Consider the following 25,061-nt stretch of genomic DNA (forward strand, 5'->3'; position numbering starts at 1 on the left):
ACAACCTATCCGAATGATAATTTTTTTTTTTAATGTTTATTAACTTGTTAGACAGATAAGCTACTTAGGCTATGATTATCAATACTAAAGTTATTTTAATTGAATTTCTGAGTAGGAATATATAGGTAGATTATAGTCAAACATGTGGGCTGTAACTCTATATAACTTTAAAATAGATTTTAACAAGCTAAAAACTCTACCTGGGTATTTTTATCAAAGTTCAATTTTTTTCAATAAAATGAATACAATTATGGGGATGAACCGTATAATTACGGTTAACATTTTTGACTGTTGGTCATTTGCTGTTTTAATATCTTATGAATTAATTGTGTTTTTCCTGCTATGTGAGGTACAGCCCTTAGCCAAGTGGGCCATTTGGTGGGGGTCGTTGCAATTGATATTATTTTCAAACCAGACCAAGGAAAACTTCCCTCCAAAGCTGGCAATCGTCCTACGCCGAGTACTACCCATGATGTTCATACTGAGGTTAGTTGTATATCTTCATTGATTAAAGTTTACATTCAAGAAGTCAATTGTTATGATTACTTTTTTGTAATGTTAGGTAAAGCCAACCAGCAATACTTGCCCAAAGTGTGACGTTAAGAAAGCAATTTGTGCAAGCTCAACCAAAAAGATTTTCAGAGATCTGGAGTGTTGTGAAAGCTGTAATCCAGAGAGCCATAAATGGAGTGTAGGAAAGAAAGTTGCAGCAATAGGTGTGCCACTAGTTGTTATGTTGGCGTTAATCATATCAGTTGCATGGTGGGTGTGGAGGAGAAGAAAACGATGTCGAATTCCAAAGCCATCAACCACTGAGTTGGGGCCTTACGAATAGGTATATAATTTGACAAATCACAATGATAATGTTGCTAAATATTTGATGTCATTGCTAAAACATGATATAAGAGAATATATAAATTCAATACGGATAATCACAGCCTTCCCGGTAATCACAGCCTTCCCGGTTGCATTTGACAGTTATTCTCAATGGTTAATTGTTGCTTCATATCAATCTCCACATCATTTCAATAAAACAAATTTGTTATAGTATAACATTCATTAGAGTGTCATACCTCACGTTGTGGGCATAGATATAGGTTCTTTTATATAGAGTTTACGTTGTTAAATAAATATGGCATTGGATATATATATACACACTAGAAGTCAGACAAGTGTCAAAAGAGTAAGAACTAGTAATCATGTGGTTTTGTTAGTTTAATTCAAAAGTCCAATTGATTTGTCTAGTGGTTATCTACTATTTTAAATATTCACATTATGATAACTTATCCTAGCTAACTCTTCTTAACAAAGGAACGATTGTCGTCTTGTAGCCACACTTATCACTTTTGGCTCAAGATGCCTTCCTTCTCTTTCTTTGTATTATAATTGATACCTTCTAATTTATACTTAGAGAGGAGTACACATATTTCTATTCTAGGAGACTAAAGGGGAGTGAGCATTAGCAATCAAGGGAGAACCAACCTTTGTAGAGAGAGATACCATATGCTCTTTATGTCGAAGTATAATGGGGATGGAGAAATGAGTTTGACCAAGGAAGAAGAACCAAATTTATAACTATTGTTTGAGGCATCAAATAGAGTACTATTGACCAATGTTTTGCCCCCACTAAAATTTTTCTCCTTACTATTTCAACCTTCTTTACAATGACACAACTTTACCTTAAATAGGAAGAAGAGAGGAAACGACTCTTAGATATGTGGCACTTGTCCTTTTGATAGAAAATGATGTACCATCTAAAAAACTATTGAGATTGTGACAAAAAAGTAGAACATGAAAGGCCCATGTGAATGTTTTTGTGTATGTTGAGGAGTATCCTTTAGCTGAGGGAATTCTTTCACAATCTCATCATTATCCATCTCTTTTCCAAAATAGGCTTCAGTGTTCAAACAATAAGGGAGTCCCCTATTGTGATGATAACGAGGAAGAGTATCATATGCTCCTAAAAATTCAGCTAAAGCATCATCGGTAGGGAAAACGTCAAAAGCACAAGCACACAAAGGATCCCCATCAATGTACTCGGGGTGTTGCATTGATAGAGAGGTAGAAATAACATTAACACTAATGCATGGTCTTTTAGAAGCTTTAGTGCGCTTGCACGGATTGTAGCCAAGTCCAAAGGCATAACTGTGAAAATTAGTCTCTAGAGGAACTTTTATTCCTTGTTCATGAACACTGCAACCATTTCCATGATACCCATGCTTAGCAAAAATGCGAAATCCACGACCATAACGATCAGCCATTTCAGGAAGAGAGGGTGGTTTTTCATAAGACAAAGAATCAAACTCTTCATAATTAGAGGTGTGAGGAGAAGAAGTTTGAGAAGCGGCCACAAAATTATTACTCATAGGTTCGGGTAAGATTGATTGATTTTTAGCTTCTTCCTTCTTTTCAACTTTAAGCTCTCTAGAAGGAACCTTATATTCACCTACAAAGGTGGGATTAAAATCAAGAGATCCCCAATCGTCTTCTTTGAGGATCTTCCCAGGATCAAAATCCTTCTTATGTGTAGTTTCAAGTCGAGAAGAGTATTCTTCAGGAGCTCCAGACTCATCCAAAGAATTTTGATCATCAGAGAGTGAGGATTCACCGATAGGCATCTCGTTTAAAGAGTCACCATCAGACGAGGGCGGCTTAGAGGCACCCCCTTTGGAAGTAGATGTTTGTAAACAAGCTTGGAAATTAGTATCACCTATCAAGTTATATGTCTTATTGTCGTAGATAAACTTAACTTGTCTGTGCAATGTAGAGGGGACAGCTTGCATACTGTGAATCCAAGGTCTCCCTAATAACGAGTTGTATGTTAGATTTCCCGACATAACATGGATAGGAGTAGGCAAAGTAACAGGCCCCACTGTGATGGGTAAGGTGATAGTACCTAATGAAGTTTTAGCCACATTATCAAAGCCTCGAATAGGACGAGAGTCCGGCTCAATTAGAGATGTATCCACATTCATCTTATGCAAAAGATTAATGCTACACACATTAAGACCAGAGCCATTATCTACTAGTGTTCGTCTTATAGCAGTGTCTTTCATGATAACCACAATCATCAAGGGATCATATTGATGTTGGATTTCACTAGTAGGCAACTCATCTTGGGTAAACACAATTTGAGCTTTAGGATTCATCACAGAGTTAACCAAAGATGCTATATTACTAGATGTATTCGGTGGAGGAACATTCAAATCTTTCAAGGCATCTTGTAACATTCCATGATGAGCGGAAGAAGTTTGAATCAAATCCCAAAGGGATATCTTAGCAGGGGTAGCTCTAAGTTGTTCTATGAGATCATATTCCTTGCCAAGAACTTGTGAAATACGCGGAGCTTGCGAAAGAATTGGTTGAGGATTTAGAAGAGAAACCGGAATAACAGGAGGAGGACTAGGCTGCCTATTATTTCTGGTATGATAAGTATGGGCAACCGCATGATAATTCTCTCTAGTTATTTGCTTGGCATAACTATAAGGACTTATAGGTTTTCTTCCTTGCACAGTGATGATTGGTTTATTCGGAGTATGAAAGGAATCATGATCATACCCTCCTTGGACAGTAAGGAGAGGTGATTTAGGACCTTGAAAGGTGGGAGAAGGATAAGCACCTTGGACTTCAAAGAGAGGCTTTTTATGCTCATTCAAGTTTATCATGTTCACCAATTTAGAGGTTTTGTTTTTGTTTAGAGATTTCGATAAAGCCACAAAGTCATCGAGGGCATCATCCAACAAAGCATGGTCATATCTATTGAAAGGTTTATCTTTTGATTCAAAAGGAGACATCTCCTCATAGAGGGGATTATTGAAAACAACCATGTTACTAGATTCAGTGGAAGAGTTGATAGGAATGTACCCTTGGGAGGACTCATTCAACTTATCTTTCTCATCACAACGAAATGGCATAGTAACAAGGTTTATGAGTTTTTGGTAAAATGAAGGTTTGGCATCTTTAGGGTTCAAAAACTCATCTAAAGCTTCATCTAATTCATCTTGGCTATACTCATAATAATCATCATAAGCATGAACATTTTGCAAATAAAAGTCGGACATTTTGAAATAAAAATTGCATGAAATTTAAACACATAATGCAAAGAAACACACTCTTTTTTTTTATTTTTTTTATTTTTAATGAAAATGAAATGAAAACACATTAAATCTAGATCTAAATCTAACAAATACAATGCAAGAGGAAGCAATGATAGGTTCACGTCGGGTTCACCAAAATGTGTGGGAGAAAAAGCGAGACTAGGTTATCATGCCCTAATCCTACCTTTTGTCACACATTACGGAATACGAAATAGCCCAGAGGTATCACACAATTGGCTACTTCTTTTTGTGAAAGAGAGAGCCACGGGCTACCTATTAGGGTTTCTATTCCTTTGTTGTAATTGAAAGGTAAGATTATGCAAGTTCAATTCCTAACCCTAAAATGCAAGTATGAGCTAACAACAAGATTACAGAATTGAACTTAAACAATGGAAAACTGTAAATACAAGGATGAAATAAGAATGCAGATGTGTACCCGGGGTCAAAATCGGACTGAAAATGTGCGGGACGGGGGTGCGGGCACCACTGTCCTGATTCTGTTCTGAAAACTGCACCGGAAATTGCTGTTTTGCACTCTAAAACACTGTCGGAAAGCTGTCTGAAAGCTGTCTGTCCGGAGGACCAGGGCGCCCAGCGCCTTTGTCCCAGGGACCAGGGCGCCCAGCGCCCCTATCCTGGCAGGACCAGGGCGCCCCACGCCCCTGTCTGGGTGTTCTGCTCTGCAATTTGATGCAAAGTGCTGTCTCGACCTATTCTCTCCGGATCTGTATCCTGCGGCGTCGTCCGAGTCCCGAAACCTGCACTGATATCTGAAAAAGGGTGTATGGGCGGCTATATAGGGTTTTGCCTTAGTCAAACCCCTGCTTCGGTGATTTCCACCTCCACGAATAGCCAAATTGTTTTGTAAAATGTATTGTGTGTGTAGACCTAGTGTGTGTGCAAGGTCCTAAAATGCAAGAAAGCAAACTAGAGCAACCTAGAAAGTAAACCCTAATTGCTTGTAAATGATAATGTAAATGCTCTAAATCAAGATGCAAAATGATCTAAAGCATGAATAAATGATATATTGAAGCTTATGCAAAGACATGAAAACAACATGAAATCATACCCAACCCTCAAGGGAGGAGTACAAGCCAATCTTCAGTCGGTAATCTCCTATTGTTCTTCAATGTCTTCCAAGCCCTAAGTGGATGAATGGATTTGATAAATGCTTGATAGAGGGATGTTGAAAGTGGTTGAAGTCTTCAAAGATCTGCTCTTTCGCTGCATCTGAGGTTCCCTGGAAACCAAAAATCCCCTCCTTTCAAATGAGGAAAGAGAGCTCTTATGTATGAAACCCTAGGTCGCAATTTCGTCTTTTGGCCGACCTAGAGATCGAATATCCCGCCAATTTCTTGGGGTTAAGCTTTATTTTATGATTGGATCGCGCTCCTAAAATTTCGGGAAAAATGTCCGGGACCGTGTGCACTCCGGGCGCCACGGTCCCGACAACTTTTCACCAAATTTTCAGGGCCGTCAGATATGATGATTTTAGAGAGAATCCCGAAGTTATAGGTGATTTCGAGATGTTTTGACCCCCGAAATCAAGCCCCCAAGCTCAGAATAGGGCTTAATTAGGGTTTTTGATTAGGTGATGTATTGGAGGAATAAAATGAAAGGGGCACGCTTTAATGAAAGGGCCCGACTTTGTGATGTGGAAGATGATGAAATAGAACCTTTAGACCTAATTAATTTGATTAATTAAGTGCTAAAGGGGAAATGAAATGCAAAATGCAACTGTGCCAAGGCGGGTGCTAAACCAGGTGTTAAATTGTACCGCTTTAGCAAGTTTACGGAACTTATGCTCATACTCTTGGTAAAATATAAAAATAAATAAATACTTTCATCAAGACATCAAAGAGATAAGACAACACCAATCTTGGCAAGGCAGTAGCCCCCAATACTAACGATTTTATTGATCTAAACTATCAAGATTAAAGTGAACAACATGATTAGCATTAGTAATACACATGGATCGTGCATAAACAAAAAGGTATGGCATCTAGGGCTAGTAAGATCCTTGGAAACTTACTAAGAGACATCAAAATGCAAGGCATGACCTCTAGCTATTAAGAATTCTTAGATGCTTATTAGGAGTCATGTTTAAAAGGCAGTCACATAGGTCTAGCAAGTTTTGTTATGTTAGGTTACTCATGCAGAAGTGAAGGTCTTATATAGGTTTAGGAAGTTGTACTATTATAGGTGGGCTTCACACCATTTAAGATTATAGAGCAAAACCCCTCTTTATATTGGGTAATCTTAGATATGATACTACAAAGTGAGTGTTGCAATGACATGAAATAAATTTGTAGGCGTGGTAGTAAAAAATAGGTGTTGTAGTGATACCAATAAAATCATGGTGGATGAACAAAGTGTACAAATCAACCTTATAGTGCGTGCACAAAGTGAAACACGTAGCATAGCGTATGCCCCCATGTTAAAGTGATTGCATAGGCCAACTCAGAGCAATCACTTTAAGGTAGCATACATCCAAAGACAAGTACTTCACAATTGTGAAACGCCCCCAAACATAGGCAAGTCAAAGTTGAAAGGTCACATAAAAAAATGAGAGCGCATAAGGGATCCGTGCTATGGGGTTGGTATGCACATTAGATAAATGATTTATATCAACACGATTATTTTAAATTGATCTCATCTCTCAAAATCAGTGAAATTACAAACACAATGGAAGAAGAGCACATAAGATGAACAAATGGTCTCTTTGGGTCAAAATGGAAGAGACTAGCACTTGTCAACACTCTGCATTGTTCAAGAAAGACAACACAAGCATAATTATGAAAACATGTATACGACATATAGAAGAATGAAGATACAAATAGAAGAATACAACAATAGGATTGGTCTCTTCATATTCTCGTGCAAGTGGAACCCCAAGGATCATCCAAAGAGAGGCTAACAAATAAACAAACATGCCTAACAACACATTATGGGGAAGCATATCACATGCAGGAAAACAATAAAAAAAAGTGTCAAAGAGAAGCTAACAAGTAAACAGACATGTCGAACAACATATTATGGGGAAGCATATCACATGCAAGAAAGCAATTAAAAAAAGTGTTACTGCATCAATGAGGCAGTCTAAAAAATCATCCCCCTCCCAATCTTTCTCATCATTATATAGAGATGGTAGATAAGATGCTAAAGGATCTACAACTAGTACAATAGATGGAGCTATGTCTAGTACCAAACATGGACCATGCTCTAATGATGGATCAAAATGTGTTTCACTAGTAGCTAGAGTTAGTGCTTTAGAGAACATAAAAGATTACTCATATTATTTTTAATAGTGTCAGTTGTGTTATTTGAATCATCATCCAAATGTATCACTATAGGTAATTTGATAGGTGGAGAAGAATCCCTTGGAATCGACAACTTCAACTTTCAGCGAGGTTGGGATAGGTAAGAGTTATCTCTAGGTGTGGGCGATGGTGGGGAAGGTTGATGAGGTAGGGCTAAATCAACATCGGATGACTTAGGGAAAGACTTACTTCTAACAACAAGCTCATGATCCTTAGCACAACATCTTTGTTGCCATTATCTAGCACTACAATTTTGTCGATTACGATTTGAAGCTTTTGTGAAGGGAGGTTAGGTATCACTCAACATTGATTTCTTTTCTTCCTTTGTAGCTTTAGGAAAATAATGAGGAACATAAGGAACCTCTAAAGGTTTAGATCATATAAGAATATTAGATGGTTTTGGGCATTTAGCTCTTTTTCCTTTATAGGATGGTGGAAGTGAAACCACAACTTACCCAGTAGGTAGGAGTAGGAATGATTCATGGTCGAGGATGTGGTTCAATCATTACTTGTGGGGTAGGAAGAGCTACTTCTATATCCATAGGCATTGAAGGATCTTTAGAGGTAGCAAAAAATCTAACAAAGTGGGTCCTGAAGAATTACTTAAATGTAACTTAGCTATTCTCTTGGTTTCAAATTTTTGTTTGGATAGAAATAGATTATCTTCATGAGGTTTGATTGTTTGAGGTTGTTGAGGCCAAAAGTCATGAAGTGCAAAGTTTCCACATCTAGACACGGGCTAGAAACCACTATGATTTATAATTTTTAGCTATCCTTCAAATAGGAACTTCAAATACTTATGGACTACAAAAGGGATTGCTTTCATGGATGTGAGGCAAGATGACCCAACTTCTCATGAAATTAGCCCAAGGTAGGTATAATGGTAAAAGGAACATCTAAGCATTTAGATCCAACTTCAATTGAAAGGGTGATGGAACCAATGGTGTGACAAATTAAACTATCATGCACATTAATCAAGACTTCAAATTTATCGTAAGTGTCTTTATATAATTCAAAAACCCTCGTGCACCTTAATCAGGACTTTAGATTTATGATAAGTGTCTTGATATGATTCATGTGTAAAGATACTCTTCTATAACCATATTAACCATCCATTCTAGATTAATAAGCATCGTATGCATGGGTTTGTCATTGATTCTAGTAGTAATGTATAATGGTCCATTAGGTGCATTATTTAAGATATCACTTGCGGTAAAACTAATATTAAGGTCATGCTTGATCTATCTTGTTCCTCTTCCTTAGGACAAGGTTCTATCACATTGACTACATGTTCGGCTTGATTAGGATATATATAAATATGGTCACCAGGCTCAACAATATTTGTGGAATGGGAAAGCAAATGATTGATAAAGATTTACATATTTTAATTATGTAATACATTATAGTTTTTCCATTTTATAAATCCAAACTAAAAAAACTAAAAAATGTAGATAAAATCAAACTACTTTAAAATAAAATTAGAAATTTATGTGTCCATGTATGTATGTAGAAAATAAAAAAATTCTAAAGTAGAATAAAATAACACTCATGTAAATAAAATCGCTCGAGAATAGGATCTCTTGGTGTTTTGGAGGCAGATCTATTCAAGTTATTTATACTAGTTTATTTATTTATTCATAATTATATATAGGTTTATATTTAGTTATGAATTTAGGTGATAAGATATTATATTCTTGATTATATAAATACATAATTTATTTGACTTAATTAGATTATTTAACAAAATGATTATGATCACACTTTTTTAATATATGCGTGATTTATTTATATTGGATATAAATTAATAATCTAATTGTTTCAATCTATATGGTTTGTTTTATTAATTTTTAGTTTTATTTCAATTATATAAATGGAATTTATACCAATATTTAACTAACATAGAAAATTAATATTAATGTACATATATCAAAAGAGAATAAATTCTCAAATATATAATAATGCAGGGTAAATACAAGGTGATATCTTATACACAAGATATATCAAGATAAGATCAACATGCTACATTATTTTAAAACATAGGAAGATGTACTGATTTTAGATCAAATAGTAAAATTCTCTGAACTAGTAAGATATATCAATGAAGGATTAAAAGATACTATATTTCACTCATGGTAGATAGATACACAAATAATCTCTTTAAGTGCATAAGGTAAAGTAATGCAATCTAATGATGAGACAAATTTGAAATAAGGAGTAAAGATCAAAGAATAACATATATGAGATCAAAGGGTAAAGGATGAACACTTTAATTAAATGATAATTGAAAAAAAAGGATCAAGGAGGATAGGAAACATAAAGAAACATAAGTGATGAAAAAAAGTTAAGTATCAAATTCAAGAGAATGGGATAAATAACAAGGGCTGAAGGGTAGCTTAGTTCCTACCCAGAGTTGTGAAGGTGGGTGTGGATGGATTTTGTTCAAATTGAATGTTTAAGGAAAACTCGTGACTAATTTGAGAGCATATGAAGAAGAACTATTGTAGAGCCTAAAAGATGAAATTAGTAATTTAGTTTTAATTTTGTTGGCTCAATTTAAAAGAATGAGTGAATAAAAAATTAATGGTTGGATGTTATGCAGTGGTGATGGCAGAGGAGATGAAAGTTGGGGTAAGTAGAGTGATCTTCCCAACATGTGTTTGTTGTGAACTAGTTGTCAATCGCAACAGCTGCTGCAGATGTTGTGCAACCCCATTCTAATCCCCGAGACCACCATGTATTCTCTTTTATTTGCTTATACAATAAATAAGAAAAGGTGTTATTGTAACACCACTTGCTTTGTATCATAGTCAGTAAAAAGTTTTGACTGAACAATATGGTTTTAGGGTCAAATCTTCTACTGCTAACTCAATACATTTCTTTTGGCATCTGCACTACCACTAAATATATATTGTAAGTCATAGTTTCCAAAACATAGATACTGGAAAATAATTTACTGACAATTTTAGTACTTTGTTTCATACAATTATCTTTCAGAAATAAATAATTGCTTTCTCCAACATGCCCTTCATAAACTTATAATAAGAAAAATAGCTTGTTCTTGTAAAGAACTGAAACTTTGCCAAAAAGTATTTAAATAAAATAAGCTACAACATAAATATGATAAAATCTCAATAGCTAATAAATAAATAACGTTAAAAGAAAATAATAAATAGCTATACGCAGTGCTTCAACATAAAAATACAGTGTTACTTCAACCTTGAGATATAATTTCACAATACAACTATCCTTTTATCACATAGCAAATGTAGAACATCACTATAAATAAATGTAAGAGTTTTATGTAATCATTCAACATAGAAGGATGAGATATAACATTAACTTTAAGATATAATTTCAACAACCACCTATCCTCAAACATAAACTCAAAACTTGAATAGACGATTATATTGCAAGCCAAGACATATTACTAAATGGTTGATTATACCTGTACATAGTTATTCACAAATAGAAGCATGTAAAAATAAGCCTTGCATACCAAGACCAACAAGCCTAAATTTAAGAGTAAAAAGCAACTAGGAAGCAAACAAAAAGAAACAACCAAACCCTAATCGAAAAAAAATCATATAAAGGAAAGAATTATAAATGAATTAATGACTGTGAATAAATCAAAGCCCTCTTGAGAAAAAAAAGAGAGGGGGAAAACTAATATTACCTTGTGTGCATAATGTGATTTTAATTCACAACCTTTATAAAAGCTTTATGCCTCAATTTCTTGGCTATTTTCTTAGCCGAATTATTTTTAAAATGTATTTAAAAATGAAATAAAAAATTAAAAACTGAAATTAAAAACCCTCCCTCCTATAGGTCTCTTTCACAAAGACTAGGTTTTCCATGATCGTAGCACATTTGAAATGAAAATAATTCCAATCTTTTGCCATATTGCATCACCACCCCAACCACTCTGACTATACTCAATTTTAAAGCAAAGCATAGACTACAATCCTTAAAACCTTACGAAAAATTCTAGAACATGTCTCCTAAATGAGAATTGAACCCTGTACCTCCTGAATTTAGGATTTAAACGCTAAATGTTAACAATCACATGCTAAATCAATGTTTTTACTTTTCCACAAACAAACATGCAAACGCTTTTCTTTTACAATGGACACCTGAAATTTTAATGCTTTATCAACAAGACTTATCTATATAGGTCTAATTAGAAAAGAAGCAACAACAAATGGTGATTAGTAAGAGGCAGAGTGTGCTCAACCAAAATTTTTAACACTTCTTTTCCTCATTTCCGCTGGTTGGATATTTTTCCTAGTTTTAATCTTTGCAACTACCTTGCAAGGCATGTGTGTAGAATGGTATGTGAATTATTTTTCATAATGCTACATCTAGCAAATTCGTGTCATGTGGTCTATGTTCCACCAATCTGTCGAGGAAACAAAAAAAGCTGGAGAGATGGCAATATTTGAGAGCCTACACATATTTCCCCATAATTCTAAATCAATATTTTTTGTAAATTTTGTTAAAGATCACATAACTCTGGAAAACATTGAATTAGACTTTACGTAACCCGAACAACATAAATCAATATATGCTATTGGTTGTTCAAAAATAAGTTTAATAACTGTTTAATCCAAACCCTCGCCAATAGTTCCATGCGGGGCAAGAACAAATAACGAGATAAGAAATATCAAACTAGGAGTAGGAGGGACCAGACATTCCATCTGATTAAGGGAAATTCTAATATTAAAGGTCAAAAGAAAATTCACTAAATCATTAAACATAAAGAAAAAATGAGATCACTTAAAATTTTAAACCTACTTATGTGTAGTTTTATATTTAAAAATATATCTACAAACAGTAAAAGATATATGATAATTTATTAAGTAGATGTATTAATAGGGATTAAGAGAATAGATTAATATGGCATAGGAGATTTAACAATAAACAAAGTGGACTAAATAGACTAAAGGGAGAATATTACGTTGATTTAAATATATCATCCTTTTCAAAATTGACAAATGTATGGTTTTAAAATAAGACAACAAGAAATCACTTTGTTTAGTGCAATTTAAATATCTGGTTAATTTTGTTATCTCATTGGTTCTAATCACATAAAATCATATCTAATAAAATAATACAATTATTTCTTATTAAACTCCTTTCCATTTTAATGGCATGCTTCCTTGAAATTCATTTTTAATGTTATACCCTTCACAGATAGAAAACATTATATTTCACCAAATGAGATGAATTGTATTGAGATGAGATGTTTAAAATAACTAAAAATTATTTTCTTATAAAGAAAATGTGTGATGAGGTAGGAACAACAATTGTTTAACTTCCACCAACAATTACTAAATGCACTATGAACGTTATTAAAAAATGTTCAACTTAATACAACTAATAAAATCTTATGCCAGCTTAAGTAAATTTAAGCCTATTTAAATCAGATAAGTCTTCATTTGCTTCAACGCTACCCCTCAAGTTCAACACAGGGAGTAGACTATTATGAAATATGGGTCTTGACTACAAGACCATGTTACGTACCCATGTACAATGGAAAAGCAATAAAATGAAATCTCAGAAATAGAGAAAGGGAGAAAACAACATGATAGAAAAGTCCTCTCCAAAAGAGAGAAAAGAAACAATAAGATGATACATAGAAGACTCAATTCCCCCTCCCACCCGCCCCCCCACCCCCATGGATTACATACATTATTTATGTACAAGTAATAATCCCCTGATAGGAAGGAATAAGAGAGACATAATATCCCCTCATAATTAAGAAGCTTCAAGGTCGATGATATTGGAATCAAGAACAATGAGAGGGGGGGGGGGGGTGAATCAGTGTTTTGTCGGTAATAATATTTTTAGCCTTATTAAGAAATCCACTTATTAACCAGTATGCATAAAACAAAGTAACAGTAAGTAATTTATTAATGTAACCACATAAATAAACACCATAACACAAAGATTTATACATGAAAAACCTCAAAGAGGAAAAACTAGGGTTGGATTGGACACCCACAATATCTATTCACTGGCCAACTGAATAAATATTACAAGAGGGGTCTGCACATGCAGGAAGACACACTGCTCATCACAAAAGGAGTGTCACTGACTATAGATCCAAAGTACTAGATTACAAACAAAAACCTAACTCAGAATGTACATCTACTATGCTGGACGAGATCCGGTTTAAGCATTGTCTGTATCGGTTATACTGTAACCTTCCTTACTGGTAACTTAGATCGCTTCCCAACCCTCTAGACATATGATCAAGACCGATTAGAGATCTTCACATTCACACTCTATCGATCAAGATCTTGCTTGCATAACATCACATAACCTATCATATCCCTTATCTGTCATATCTCCAAAATGACCTAACCGGACTAACTTATATACCCATTTACATGAATAAACACAAATGCCTTATGTCGGCTTACAATCATATTCCAAAAGATAAGAAACCTATCCGCTGAAATAAATTATAAACATGAAACAATATGACCATTGTTGCCTTCACACTTGCCAGACCAATCTCCTATGTCGGCCTTAGAATACTGGTTCCAAGATTGCTGGTTACATGCCTGTCGGTTCCCTGAATGCCGGTGAAGTGAATGTTGGTTACCTTGATTGCTAGATCTATCATGAAGTGTATTGCCATCAATGACAACACCTATACTCTAGATGAGTCTTAATTGCCAACAATATCCCCCTTTGGCATTGATGACAACACTCATGTGACAAATGGATCGTTGAAGTGTTTTATCGGTTCCTGTTCAAAATTTGATCTCCCAAAAACTAATTTCACAAGGCCGCTCCCCCCGAGCTATACATTACTTCTTATGTCCCGTCAATTTTTTTATATCTACCTCTCCCCCTCTGACAACAATGCCAAAGGCTGAGGATAAAAATAAGAAATTAAATTTTGTACAAATGAAAACTGTGATTACCAAATCTAAATGTTCTTGAAAATATCTGGATAAGCACCCTTCAAAAATGCCAAATAAGTATCCCAACCAGATTTTAAGTTCCCAAAATTGATACAAACCCATTCAGAATGCAAGCAAGCAGTTCTTCTTCTATCAGGGTTGCTGGTGTGGGCATATTCATCTAGTCCATACATTCCTGCTTATGAAGTAACAAAGTATTGAGTCAGGGACTTACCAGATCTCTCAATTCTCTAGCACATCGGATTATCTTGTCCTTTTCCTTCTCAAAGGCTGAAATTTCGGACTCTAAAAGCAATATTTGACCATCAACAGAGCTGGTCAAAGATTCAGTACCGTCAAAAGTGACTAAAAGTTGTTCCAACTTGTCCTTATCCGCCCTAATTTTATTATCTAAGTCTATTGTTAGTTTGGCTATGCTAGTGCAAGACCAATATATGCGACTATATTGATGAAGAGCTTCATCAATCCTTGTCATCTCTTCTGTCAGCTTAGCTTTGTCGGATGCGATCATATTATCACAGGTGACATTTCTAGTTGTATTATACCTTTCCACCAACTGTTAGTTTGAAACTTGTTGAAGGGTTTTGTACTCTTTTGCAATGTGCCCAGTCAAATCTTTCAACTTAGGAAGGACTTGCAACCTGATTATTCTTGCATTTTGGTGCAAGCTGCTGAAAATTTTGGAATAGACTGTTCAATGACCTGCTCATCCTCTGATCCTTACTTCCTCAATTTCTGAGCTGCAACAAACATCAATTCAAAACTGCTCAACTGCTCAATATTCTTATTTCCAAAACAACCAAAATCTTCTTGACTGGATGAGTCAAGTACCAACAATGAGGGACCAACAATCGGTGAAGGTGTCGGTACCCTAACTTCAATATGTTCAACTTGACTTTTCTCCTCTGCCTTCTGTTCAACTACATCATTTACCTTCTCCTCCGCACCGGTGGCTTCGCCACTTAGTGTAGTTATTTTTGCAGTCTCTACCTCATGAACTTCAATTGTGTCAACATCAATTAACCAGGGAGAATTGTCTTCTACCGGTATGTTAATCTCTAGATCCTATACATGTGTTACTATTGGAGGAATGTACTCAGTTGTTTTTTTTACCAAAACTGGTGGATCTCCACCTAGTATATGTTGGTATTATAGATGTGTTGAATTAGTTTTGTCATTGATGTCAACACTTACCTTCTGGATCTATCTTTGGTTATGTTGAACCGACAAATTATGTTTACCGACAAGTTTAGTGACTTATGCACAGTCATCAGTATATTGTTCACCGACACTAAAGATGACTTGTTATCATTTGGAGATCACTTGGTTATGTCGGAGACATGGTTTGGACACTTGGTATTGGTATTTTGGTTATTTGTCTAATCGGGTTGACATATTTGCTGTTACCGACAAAATTGGTCCAGGTTATGGACCGACATGCATTATCTATTCCAAATCAGCACGACACATTATGGAGATGATTTAATTAATTGGATATTGTTGTAAATGTATTGAGTTGACATGAGGCATCACATCTTGACATATTTGTAATTGATTTAATTGTAATATTGTTAGTTAGCCGACCTACACATTTGGTCTTAGGTTCTGGTATATATGTAAGGTTTCATTTGTGAGATGATATATGGTATGAGTAGAAGCAAAATATTATAAGTAAGGTTATGGTATGTGCGAATATTGAAGATCATATGAGCAGACTAGAGAGAAGGTTCAAGGAAGGTTTGAAGGTGATTATCAGAGCTTAACCGGTATTGCTACTTTGAGCAGTACATTATCATTGGATTTAACCATCCAATTGTAGTCAGTGTGACTCCTATTTTGTGATTGAGCAGTGAGCTCTAGGCAGTTGATATTTCTACATGTGCAGACCCCATTTGTACACACATACTATCTGCAGTAGTGTCATCTAATTGTGGGTAAGGTTTCCCACTATGGTGTTTCCCATTATAGGGTTTCCACGTACAAATCTCTGTGTCATGTGTTATGGATGTTGTTTCTCTTTCTATTCTATGCATTGAGTTTCACCGGTATTAATATTAACTGCTAATCTGTCAACCGACATTAATTTTGGTTTACCGGTATTAAGTATCAAGTTTGATTAAGTTAAATTTGGGTTGAAATTAATACACAACTGATTCACCCCCGTCTTAGTTGCCTCCGGTTCCTAACAATTGGTATAAGAGCCAAGTCCTCTTTTTGCAAAAGTTTAACAGCTTAAGGAAATTCTATGGCAACTAACTTCTTTAGGAAGGACAGTTCGAAACTTGATAGAACAAACTATGGTATTATTGGTATTTTGGTTATGTTGATATGGTTTTGTCATTGATGTCAACACCTATTAACACTTATCAACTCTGACACTTTAGAGAATTGACAATGTTCATCGACAAGCAAGTGACTTATGCACAATCACCGACATGATATATTATTCATCGACACTTCGAATAAGGGTTAGTGTAGGATCAAGAGGGGCCAAAAAGTGGCAATGTGAAAAAATTAGTCTTCCTCATTCGCCTAAAAACGCGAAAATGCGTGTTGACTTTTTGCTTGGCCTGGGTGTCAGTACACCTTGGCCTGGTAATTACCTATGCAAATCGGATATCCGATTTTTATTTGTAATTTTAATTTTAAAAAATATTATATGTTACATATTATATAATATATATTATAATGTAATAATATATTATATATATTATAATATATAATATAATATAATATGATATAATACGTATTATATAATATATTATTATATTATATTATATATAATATAAAAATATATTATATAATACGTATTATATCATATTATATTATATTATATATTATAATATATATAATATAATACAATACGTATTATATAATATAATAATATATTATTATATTATATTATATTATATTATATATTATAATATATATAATATAATACAATGTGTATTATATAATATAATAATATATTATATTATATTTGTTATTAAAAAATAATTTAAGTTTAAAAATCTGATATCCGATTTTATTGGATATCTGATTTTCTGAGACTTTTATATTTCGACAGTGACAACCCGTGAGTCATTTTTAACTCACGGGCCCCTCTATCTCATCAAAATCCGATATCAGTTGCACCTGATATCCGGTGTTTTGACAAAAAAAATGCTAAAAAATAGATTTAGAAGTAAGAATTTTATTGTTTTGAATCATTTTCATTCATTTTTTGTATTTTTTGTTAATGTTTATTTGATTTTTCATTGAAAATATGGTTTATTTCATGAAAACTAGGTTTTTTTAAACCAAATACCTAATTGTTTAAATTTGTTAACTAAATTTAATTGTTTACTTTCAATTAGATTAAAAATGGGGGATAACAATGAAAACATTGACCAACCACAACTGCAACAACCAAACCCTTATTTGCCAAACCCCCCCTCAATTCAGGATTTGATTGCACAAAATTTGAATGAATTGAGGGGGATTGCAGAAGTATATTGTAGGATCCCTCGTCTAAACCCAACATTTGATCCTCTCACGTCAATCATAAAAAGTATGGAAACCATGACTGAGGAGCACAATGTCACCCTTTTGTGGCAAGATTCTATGAGGGAAAAATATGTAGATGGCTTGTTGTATAAGGATATCAAGGATCTCAAGATATCCAAAGCCGAAATTGCCTCATTGTTTGTCAATCCCCGTACTGATCAACCCATAGATCCCCAAAAAACAAAACTTTCTATTAAATGGTGCACAAATGATGGGATTGTGAAAAACTTTTGGAATCGTTGGTGGATGATTTTCGACAAACCACCCAACAACAATCTTGATATCCCCTTCTATTTCATAAAAAAATTGTATGCTGAGTTTGTTTTACACAAACATGTGAACTACTTTGACATCCAACCTTTCCAAGGTGTAGATTTAGGTATGCCCCAAAATAGACTTGGGGCAGTCAGAGTAGTCCAGGACTCATATGTCCCCCCTCCTCCCATTGATCCCCCACCTTCAATGTAGCATCCTGATATCATTTGTGAGGTGGCTTCATGGACCATATCAGCTATTCACTCTTTGAGTAGCCTTTTGGTTTCTCAGGCTGCGTCAGTAGCTCAGCCTACTCTTGATGGTAGTGGTGCATCTGGTGGCGTTGACACGTCATCCTCGGCTCGACACATATGCGTGCCCCATAGTTGTGTCATGTGTGGGCATGTATGCTTGGGTCCAGTTGGACAACCCGTCGATCCTCCTGTGGACAGTGCAGATTATGAGGTGCATGAGATGCATGATGTAACAGATGTTATTACACAAACTTGAGGATATCCTGGGGAGTCCTCACATGCTAGAGGCGAGGAGGCACCGTCATCATACATTGATGATGTAGTGGTAAGATTTGTATTTTCATAGTTCATGTTATATTTTAATTAAATATTTATAAATTAGATAATATTAAGTACTAATTTTTATTTACATGGTCTATTTAATAGTTGATGACTGAGGATGAGTTGAGACAAATTCGGGAGGGCACCTTGTCGACCATTTCATTTGGCCTTGATAGCTCGATGGTACATATATTATTGCACCTAGTCATTTGTATTTTGTTATACATACATGCTCATCATTTATATTAGTATTAATTAGATTATGTAGTAACTTGCATGTTGTTACGCCTATATTTTTGGTCGTGCCTAAAGCCTCATAATCAACTAAAAACCAACTATTGCTAATTTTTTAATGTTGAAAGTATTGGTCACCTTTGTTCAAACTTTCAAGCACCCTCTTGAACATCCCCTACCTGCCAGTCACAAAGAAGTCATTGTTATTCAAATTCTGTGAAGGATGACAAAAATCCTTTTGTAGAGATAATTTTAACATCCTCTTCTCCAAAATGACCAATTTTTATGGCCAAAATCCATGTCGGCTGGGAGATTTTAATTGTTTAATTTTTAGGTTGCCCATATGCCCAAACAATTAAATCTCAATTTTTATGTGCCATATGAAAAAATAATTTCTGGGTCATGCTCTACTCAGCTTATTTATTCTACAATTAAAATTTCATAAGAAACGGAGCTCCCAGTAAAACGTTATGCAAGTTTTTCTATGGCAGTCAAAAAGAACAATTGTCATTGAACTTGAACCTTGAACCTTTTCAAAGTTCAAAGTTCAGGTTCAAGTTCAAAGTTCGAATTCAACTAGAGTGGGCTTTGTAATTTTTATTGAAGTTGAACTATTGAACCTTTTTGGTTCAAGGTCGCAAGTTCAATCCTGCAGGTTCTAAAGGTTTAAAGTTCAAATTTTGGGCTTTGTAATTTTCGGTCATTGAACTTGAACTATTGAACGTTTTTTGTTCAAGGTTCAAGGTTCAAAGGTTCAAGCACGTAGGTTCAAGCCTGCAGGTTCAAGGTTCAAAGTTTGAGGTTCGATTTCAGAGGTTCAAATTCAGAATTAAGAGATTCATCAGATGCAGGTTCAGAGTGTGTGAGTTCAAAATTTCAGCAATTTCAATAATCCATTAACATTGGCATGTCTAATGTTTGTAATTTTTAATGTAATCTGTAACCGCGAATTTTCTCAGATAGAAAAATCAGTCTCGGTGCGGGGGGAATAAGTATCAATTGAACTGCTGGATCGCACTGAATTTTTAATATGGTTTAGAAAACCTAGTTTTTTAAATTCTCACTGAAGCGATCGGGAAAATAATATCTTCGTCAAAAGTTATTTATCTCTGAGTACGCGTCTATAAGAATTCAGAGATAAAAGATTTGAAGATTTAAAACAAAAAAGTTATCAGGAAGAGGATAAAAGATAAAAGAAAAGATTAATTAAGAATCTTTTCAAAATTTAGATATTGATAACTGAAAATCTCTTTAAAGAAAGAAAGAGACTATATATATGAGGGAAAAAGAAAAGAAATGGGACAGGGAAAAACTGTGATTTTTTGCCAGTAGTTAATATTTGTTTTGTTTTGTTTTATGAATTGCTATAAGCTAGAATGGCTGGAAATCAATGAAAAGTTATGGTGTTATCTTTAGATCTGCGTGTTTGAAGATTAGTAATATTTCTTGGGAAGTTTTCTATGAGCATGATAGCATTTTATGATCAGTTATTTCTGTGTTTTCTTCAATTCATGTTGTCATTACTTGTTAGCAGACCCATTGTGGGTTGATTTGTGCTAATCTCCCTTGTCCTGTGAGGCATGAGAGAGAATCGATTAGGCATCAATATTGCTGCGTTTTTGCTATGCTTTGGATTTATACAGTGAGCATGTTTGTGAATCAGAGTCTGTGAACTCTCACTAAATGTTCAAAAGGTTTTCTCTATTTTTAGTTTGAAGGCATCCATTTGTGTTGATGGATGAATGTTAAAGCCTTTTAATGCTTTCTGGTAAAAAGTGCCAGCTTGTATAATAAATTCATTGCAAATCATATGAGGAGCTGCCCTCTAATGCAGAGGATGGATTTTAATTAATTCATCCAATTGTTGGTAGTTTGTTTCTTTTCATAAAGGGTGAACTAGAGTCATACTTTTGCTTAAGGAAGATAATTATCACAATTTCAGAAAAGGGACAAATCTGTTTACCAACACATGTATATCTTATTTTACTCTTGTAGGGCACAAGCAGCACGAGTGCAGGGCAGTGTGATTTAGGATCTAGTAGTGCAGTTAGAGACAAGGGAAAGGTAATTGAATGCAAATATGATTGAATGAATAGTTTAAATAACTTATAGTGATTATACATGTCTAGACATAGATTGATAGTTTCATATACTTGTTGTGTATATATACAGAGAATTCTTGGCTTCACATCCTTGATGACTACACCCAGTATACCTGAAGAAGAAGAAGAAGAGATGCCTCAAGTAGATGTGTGTTTATTTTATTTTTTGATTAGTAGATATAATTTGTTATTATCAATGACAATTATATGCTAACTTGTATCAATGTCATGTTTCTGAACATATGTAGGTTGTGTATGAAAATATTCAAAACATACCTCCTCTACCGAAGACATACATCAAGAGTCCTGCAAAGATGAAGAGAAAACGTGAAGATGAGGTAAACATGAATAGTTCAATTATAGTTCATTTTTATGTTAACTTTTCGAATGTGAATTATATAATATAACTACTATTAATCGTGGTTTGTTTTTCTTGTGCAGGATCTTTCAGAGCCGAGCAGTGCGGCGAAGAGGATCGATTTTAATGATCAATCAACAGCTTAGAATGTTATAGATAGTTTTGGGATGCTTACATGTCTAGTTGGCATGTATATTTTGTATATGGACATACATTCACGTATTTAGACATACATTTTGTTTCAGTTGGCATTTATGCCATATTTGTGTATGGACATACATTTGTAATCATTTGACATTTTTATATATACAGAAGTTGATATTCGATCATATATATTGTTGCTCATCTGTGTGTGGTTTTATCATGGAAATCATTAATCATTATTCCAATAATTAACAATGGTTAATAATGGTTATTTAATGAACAATACAATTCATTTCATTTAATCGTAAGTGTTGTTTTTATAATGAACAATATAATTTATTTAATGAGCAATACAATACAATTCATTTAATGAACAATACAATTTATGAACAATACAATTCATTTAATCAACAATACAATACAATTCATTCAATGAACAATACAATTCATGAACAATACAATTCATTTAATGAACAATACAATACAATTCATTTAATGAACAATACTTGATACAATTCATTATTACCCTATACATGGTCCTATTTTGCCCCCCACCTCGGTCGAATGCTCATGGTTTGATTAGGGCAGCAATTTTTCTGTTGGCGAAAAAATCGTCAGTATCACTCAATCGAATGTTGTCGCATGGTCGATTTCTCATTTTGCTCATCGCGATGATGAACCGCCAGCTCCGACATGTCTAGTTAGGTATTATTACCCTACGCATGCTCCTATTTCCCCCCCCCACTCAATCGAACGCTCGGAGTCATACGCTACCGACGTCATCCTTTGAGCGCCCTAAGTGCTCAAAATTGTCAAACTTTGACGGGCCCTAACTGGAAATCCGTGGCACCTGCGAACGATCCGTTTGAACCTACGAGGCCATAAGAGGGGTCCCTACAAAAGCCTATCTTGGTTTCTCAAGTTGCCCTACGGTTTTATTAGGGAAGCAATTTTTCGGTTGGCAAAAAAATCGTCAGTCTCACTCAATGGAATGTTGTCGCATGGCCGATTTCTCGTTCTGCTCATCGCGATGATGAACCGTCAACTCTGACATGTCCAGTTAGGCATTATTACCCTATGCATGCTCCTATTTTGCTCCCCCACTCGATCCAACGCTCACAGTCATACCCTACCGACATCGTCCCTTGAGCGCCCTAAGTGCTCAAAATTGTCAAACTTTGATGGGCCCTAACTCGGAATCTGTGGTACTTGTGAACGTTCTGTTTGAACCTACGGGGCCATGAGAGGGGTCCCTACAAAAGCCTATCTCGGTTTTTCAATTTTCCCTACGGTTTTATTAGGGCAGCAATTTTTCTGTTGGCAAAAAAATCGTCAGTCTCACTCAATCGAATGTTGTCGTGTGGTCGATTTCTTGTTCTGCTCATCGCGATGATGAACCGTCGGCTCTGACATGTCTAGTTAGGCATTATTACCCTACGCATGCTCCTATGTCCCCCCCCCACTCGATCCAACGCTCGGGGTCATACCCTATTGGTGTCGTCCCTTGAGCGCCCTAAGTGATTAAAATTGTCAAACTTTGACAGGCTCTAACTCAGAATCCGTGGCACCTATGAATGATCTATTTAAACCTATAGGGCCACGAGAGGGGTCCCTACAAAAGCCTCTCTTGGTTTTTGAATTTTTCCTATGGTTTTATTAGGGCAAGCAATTTTTCGGTTGGCAAAAAAATTGTCAGTCTCACTCAATCAAATGTTGTCGCTTGGCTGATTTCTCGTTTTGCTCATCGCGATGATGAACCGTGGGCTACGACATGTCGAGTTAGGCATTATTACCCTACGCGTGCTCCTATTTCCCCCCCCCACTCTATCCAACGCTCGGGGTCATACGCTACCGATGTCATCCCTTGAGCGCCCTAAGTGCTCAAAATTATCAAACATTGACGGGCCCTAACTCAGAATCCATGGCACCTGTGAAAGTTCCATTTGAACCTATGGGGCTACGAGAGGGGTCCCTACAAAAGCCTATCTCAATTTTTCAAGTTGCCCTACGGTTTTATAAGGGCAGCAATTTTTCGGTTGGCAAAAAAATCGTCAGTCTCACTTAATCGAATGTTGTCGCATGGCCGATTTCTCATTCTGCTCATCGCGATGACGAACCGTCGGCTCCGACATGTCCAGTTAGGAATTATTACCCTACGCATGCTCCTATTTCCCCCCCCACTCGATCCAATGCTCGGGGTCATACCCTACCAACATCATCCCTTGAGCGCCCTAAGTGCTCAAAATTGTCAAACTTTTACGGGCCCTAACTCGGAATCGGTGGCACCTATGAATGTTCTGTTTGAACCTATGGGCCATGAGAGGGATCCCTACAAAATCCTATCTCGGGTTTTCAAGTTGCCCTATGGTTTTATTAGGGCAACAATTTTTCGGTTGGCAAAAAAATCGTCAGTCTCACTGAATCGAATGTTATCGCGTGGCCGATTTCTCGTTCTGCTCGTCCCGATGATGAACCGTCGGCTCCGACATGTCCATTTAGGCATTATTACCCTATGCATGCTCCTATTTTTCCCCCCCACTTGATCCAACACTCGGGGTCATACCCTACCGGCGTTGTCCCTTGAGCACCCTAAGTGCTCAAAATTGTCAAACTTTGACAGGCCCTAACTTGGAATCTGTGGCACCTGCGAACGTTCCATTTGAACCTACGGGGCCACGAGAGGGGTCCCTACAAAATCCTATCTCCATTTTTCAATTTTCCCTATGGTTTTATTAGGGTAGAAATTTTTCTGTTGGCAAAAAAATCGTCAGTCTCACTCAATGGAATGTTGTCGCATGGCCGATTTATCGTTCTGCTCATCGCAATGACGAACCGTTGACTTTGACATGTCCATTTAGGCATTAATTTCCTACGCATGCTCCTATTTTTCCCCCCCACTCTATCCAACACTCGGGGTCATACCCTACCATCGTCGTCCCTTGAGCGCCCTAAGTGCTCAAAATTGTCAAACTTTGATGGGCCCTAACTCAGAATCCGTGGCACCTACAAACGATCTGTTTGAACCTACGGGGTGACGAGAGGGGTCCCTACAAAAACCTATCTTGGTTTTTCAAGTTGACCTACGGTTTTATTAGGGCAGCAATTTTTTGGTTGGTGAAAAAATCATCAGTGTCACTCAATGGGATGTTGTCGCGTGGCCGATTTCTTGTTCTGCTCATCTCGATGATGAACCGTTGCTCTGACATGTCCAGTTAGGCATTATTACCCTACGCATGCTCCTATTTTTCCCCCCCACTCGATCCAACGCTCGGGGTCATACCCTATCGGCGTCGTCCCTTGAGCACCCTAAGTGCTCAAAATTGTCAAAATTTGTTGGGACCTAACTTGGAATCTGTAGCACCTTCAAATGTTCTATTTGAACCTACAAGGCCATGAGAGGGGTCCCTACAAATGCCTATCTTGGTTTTTCAAGTTGCCCTATGGTTTTATTAGGGCAGCAATTTTTCTGTTGGCAAAAAATCGTCAGTCTCACTCAAT

General features: G+C 35.8%; 1 protein-coding gene across 9 annotated transcripts in view; it reads left to right on the plus strand.

Moving 5' to 3' along the window:
• LOC131033072 (uncharacterized) overlaps nucleotides 1–21,655 on the plus strand; it is a 179,968-nt gene extending 158,313 nt beyond the window's left edge. For 3 of the 9 annotated variants that reach the window (XM_059207713.1, XM_059207714.1, XM_059207715.1), the window contains exons 7-11: nucleotides 356–486; nucleotides 20,955–21,023; nucleotides 21,132–21,209; nucleotides 21,310–21,399; nucleotides 21,503–21,655. In XM_059207713.1, coding sequence (XP_059063696.1) covers nucleotides 356–486; nucleotides 20,955–21,023; nucleotides 21,132–21,209; nucleotides 21,310–21,399; nucleotides 21,503–21,565 — 431 coding nt within the window. In that variant the 3' untranslated portion in view covers nucleotides 21,566–21,655. Of the gene's footprint in view, nucleotides 1–355; nucleotides 487–562; nucleotides 1,033–10,016; nucleotides 10,435–20,954; nucleotides 21,024–21,131; nucleotides 21,210–21,309; nucleotides 21,400–21,502 lie in introns of those variants that run through there. The other 6 variants (XM_059207711.1, XM_059207712.1, XM_057964203.2 and 3 more) reach the window with 5 other exon arrangements.
• Nucleotides 21,656–25,061: the final 3,406 nt, after the last annotated feature.

This window comes from Cryptomeria japonica, chromosome 7, assembly GCF_030272615.1.
Source record: "Cryptomeria japonica chromosome 7, Sugi_1.0, whole genome shotgun sequence".
In the NCBI taxonomy this organism is placed as follows: domain Eukaryota; kingdom Viridiplantae; phylum Streptophyta; class Pinopsida; order Cupressales; family Cupressaceae; genus Cryptomeria; species Cryptomeria japonica.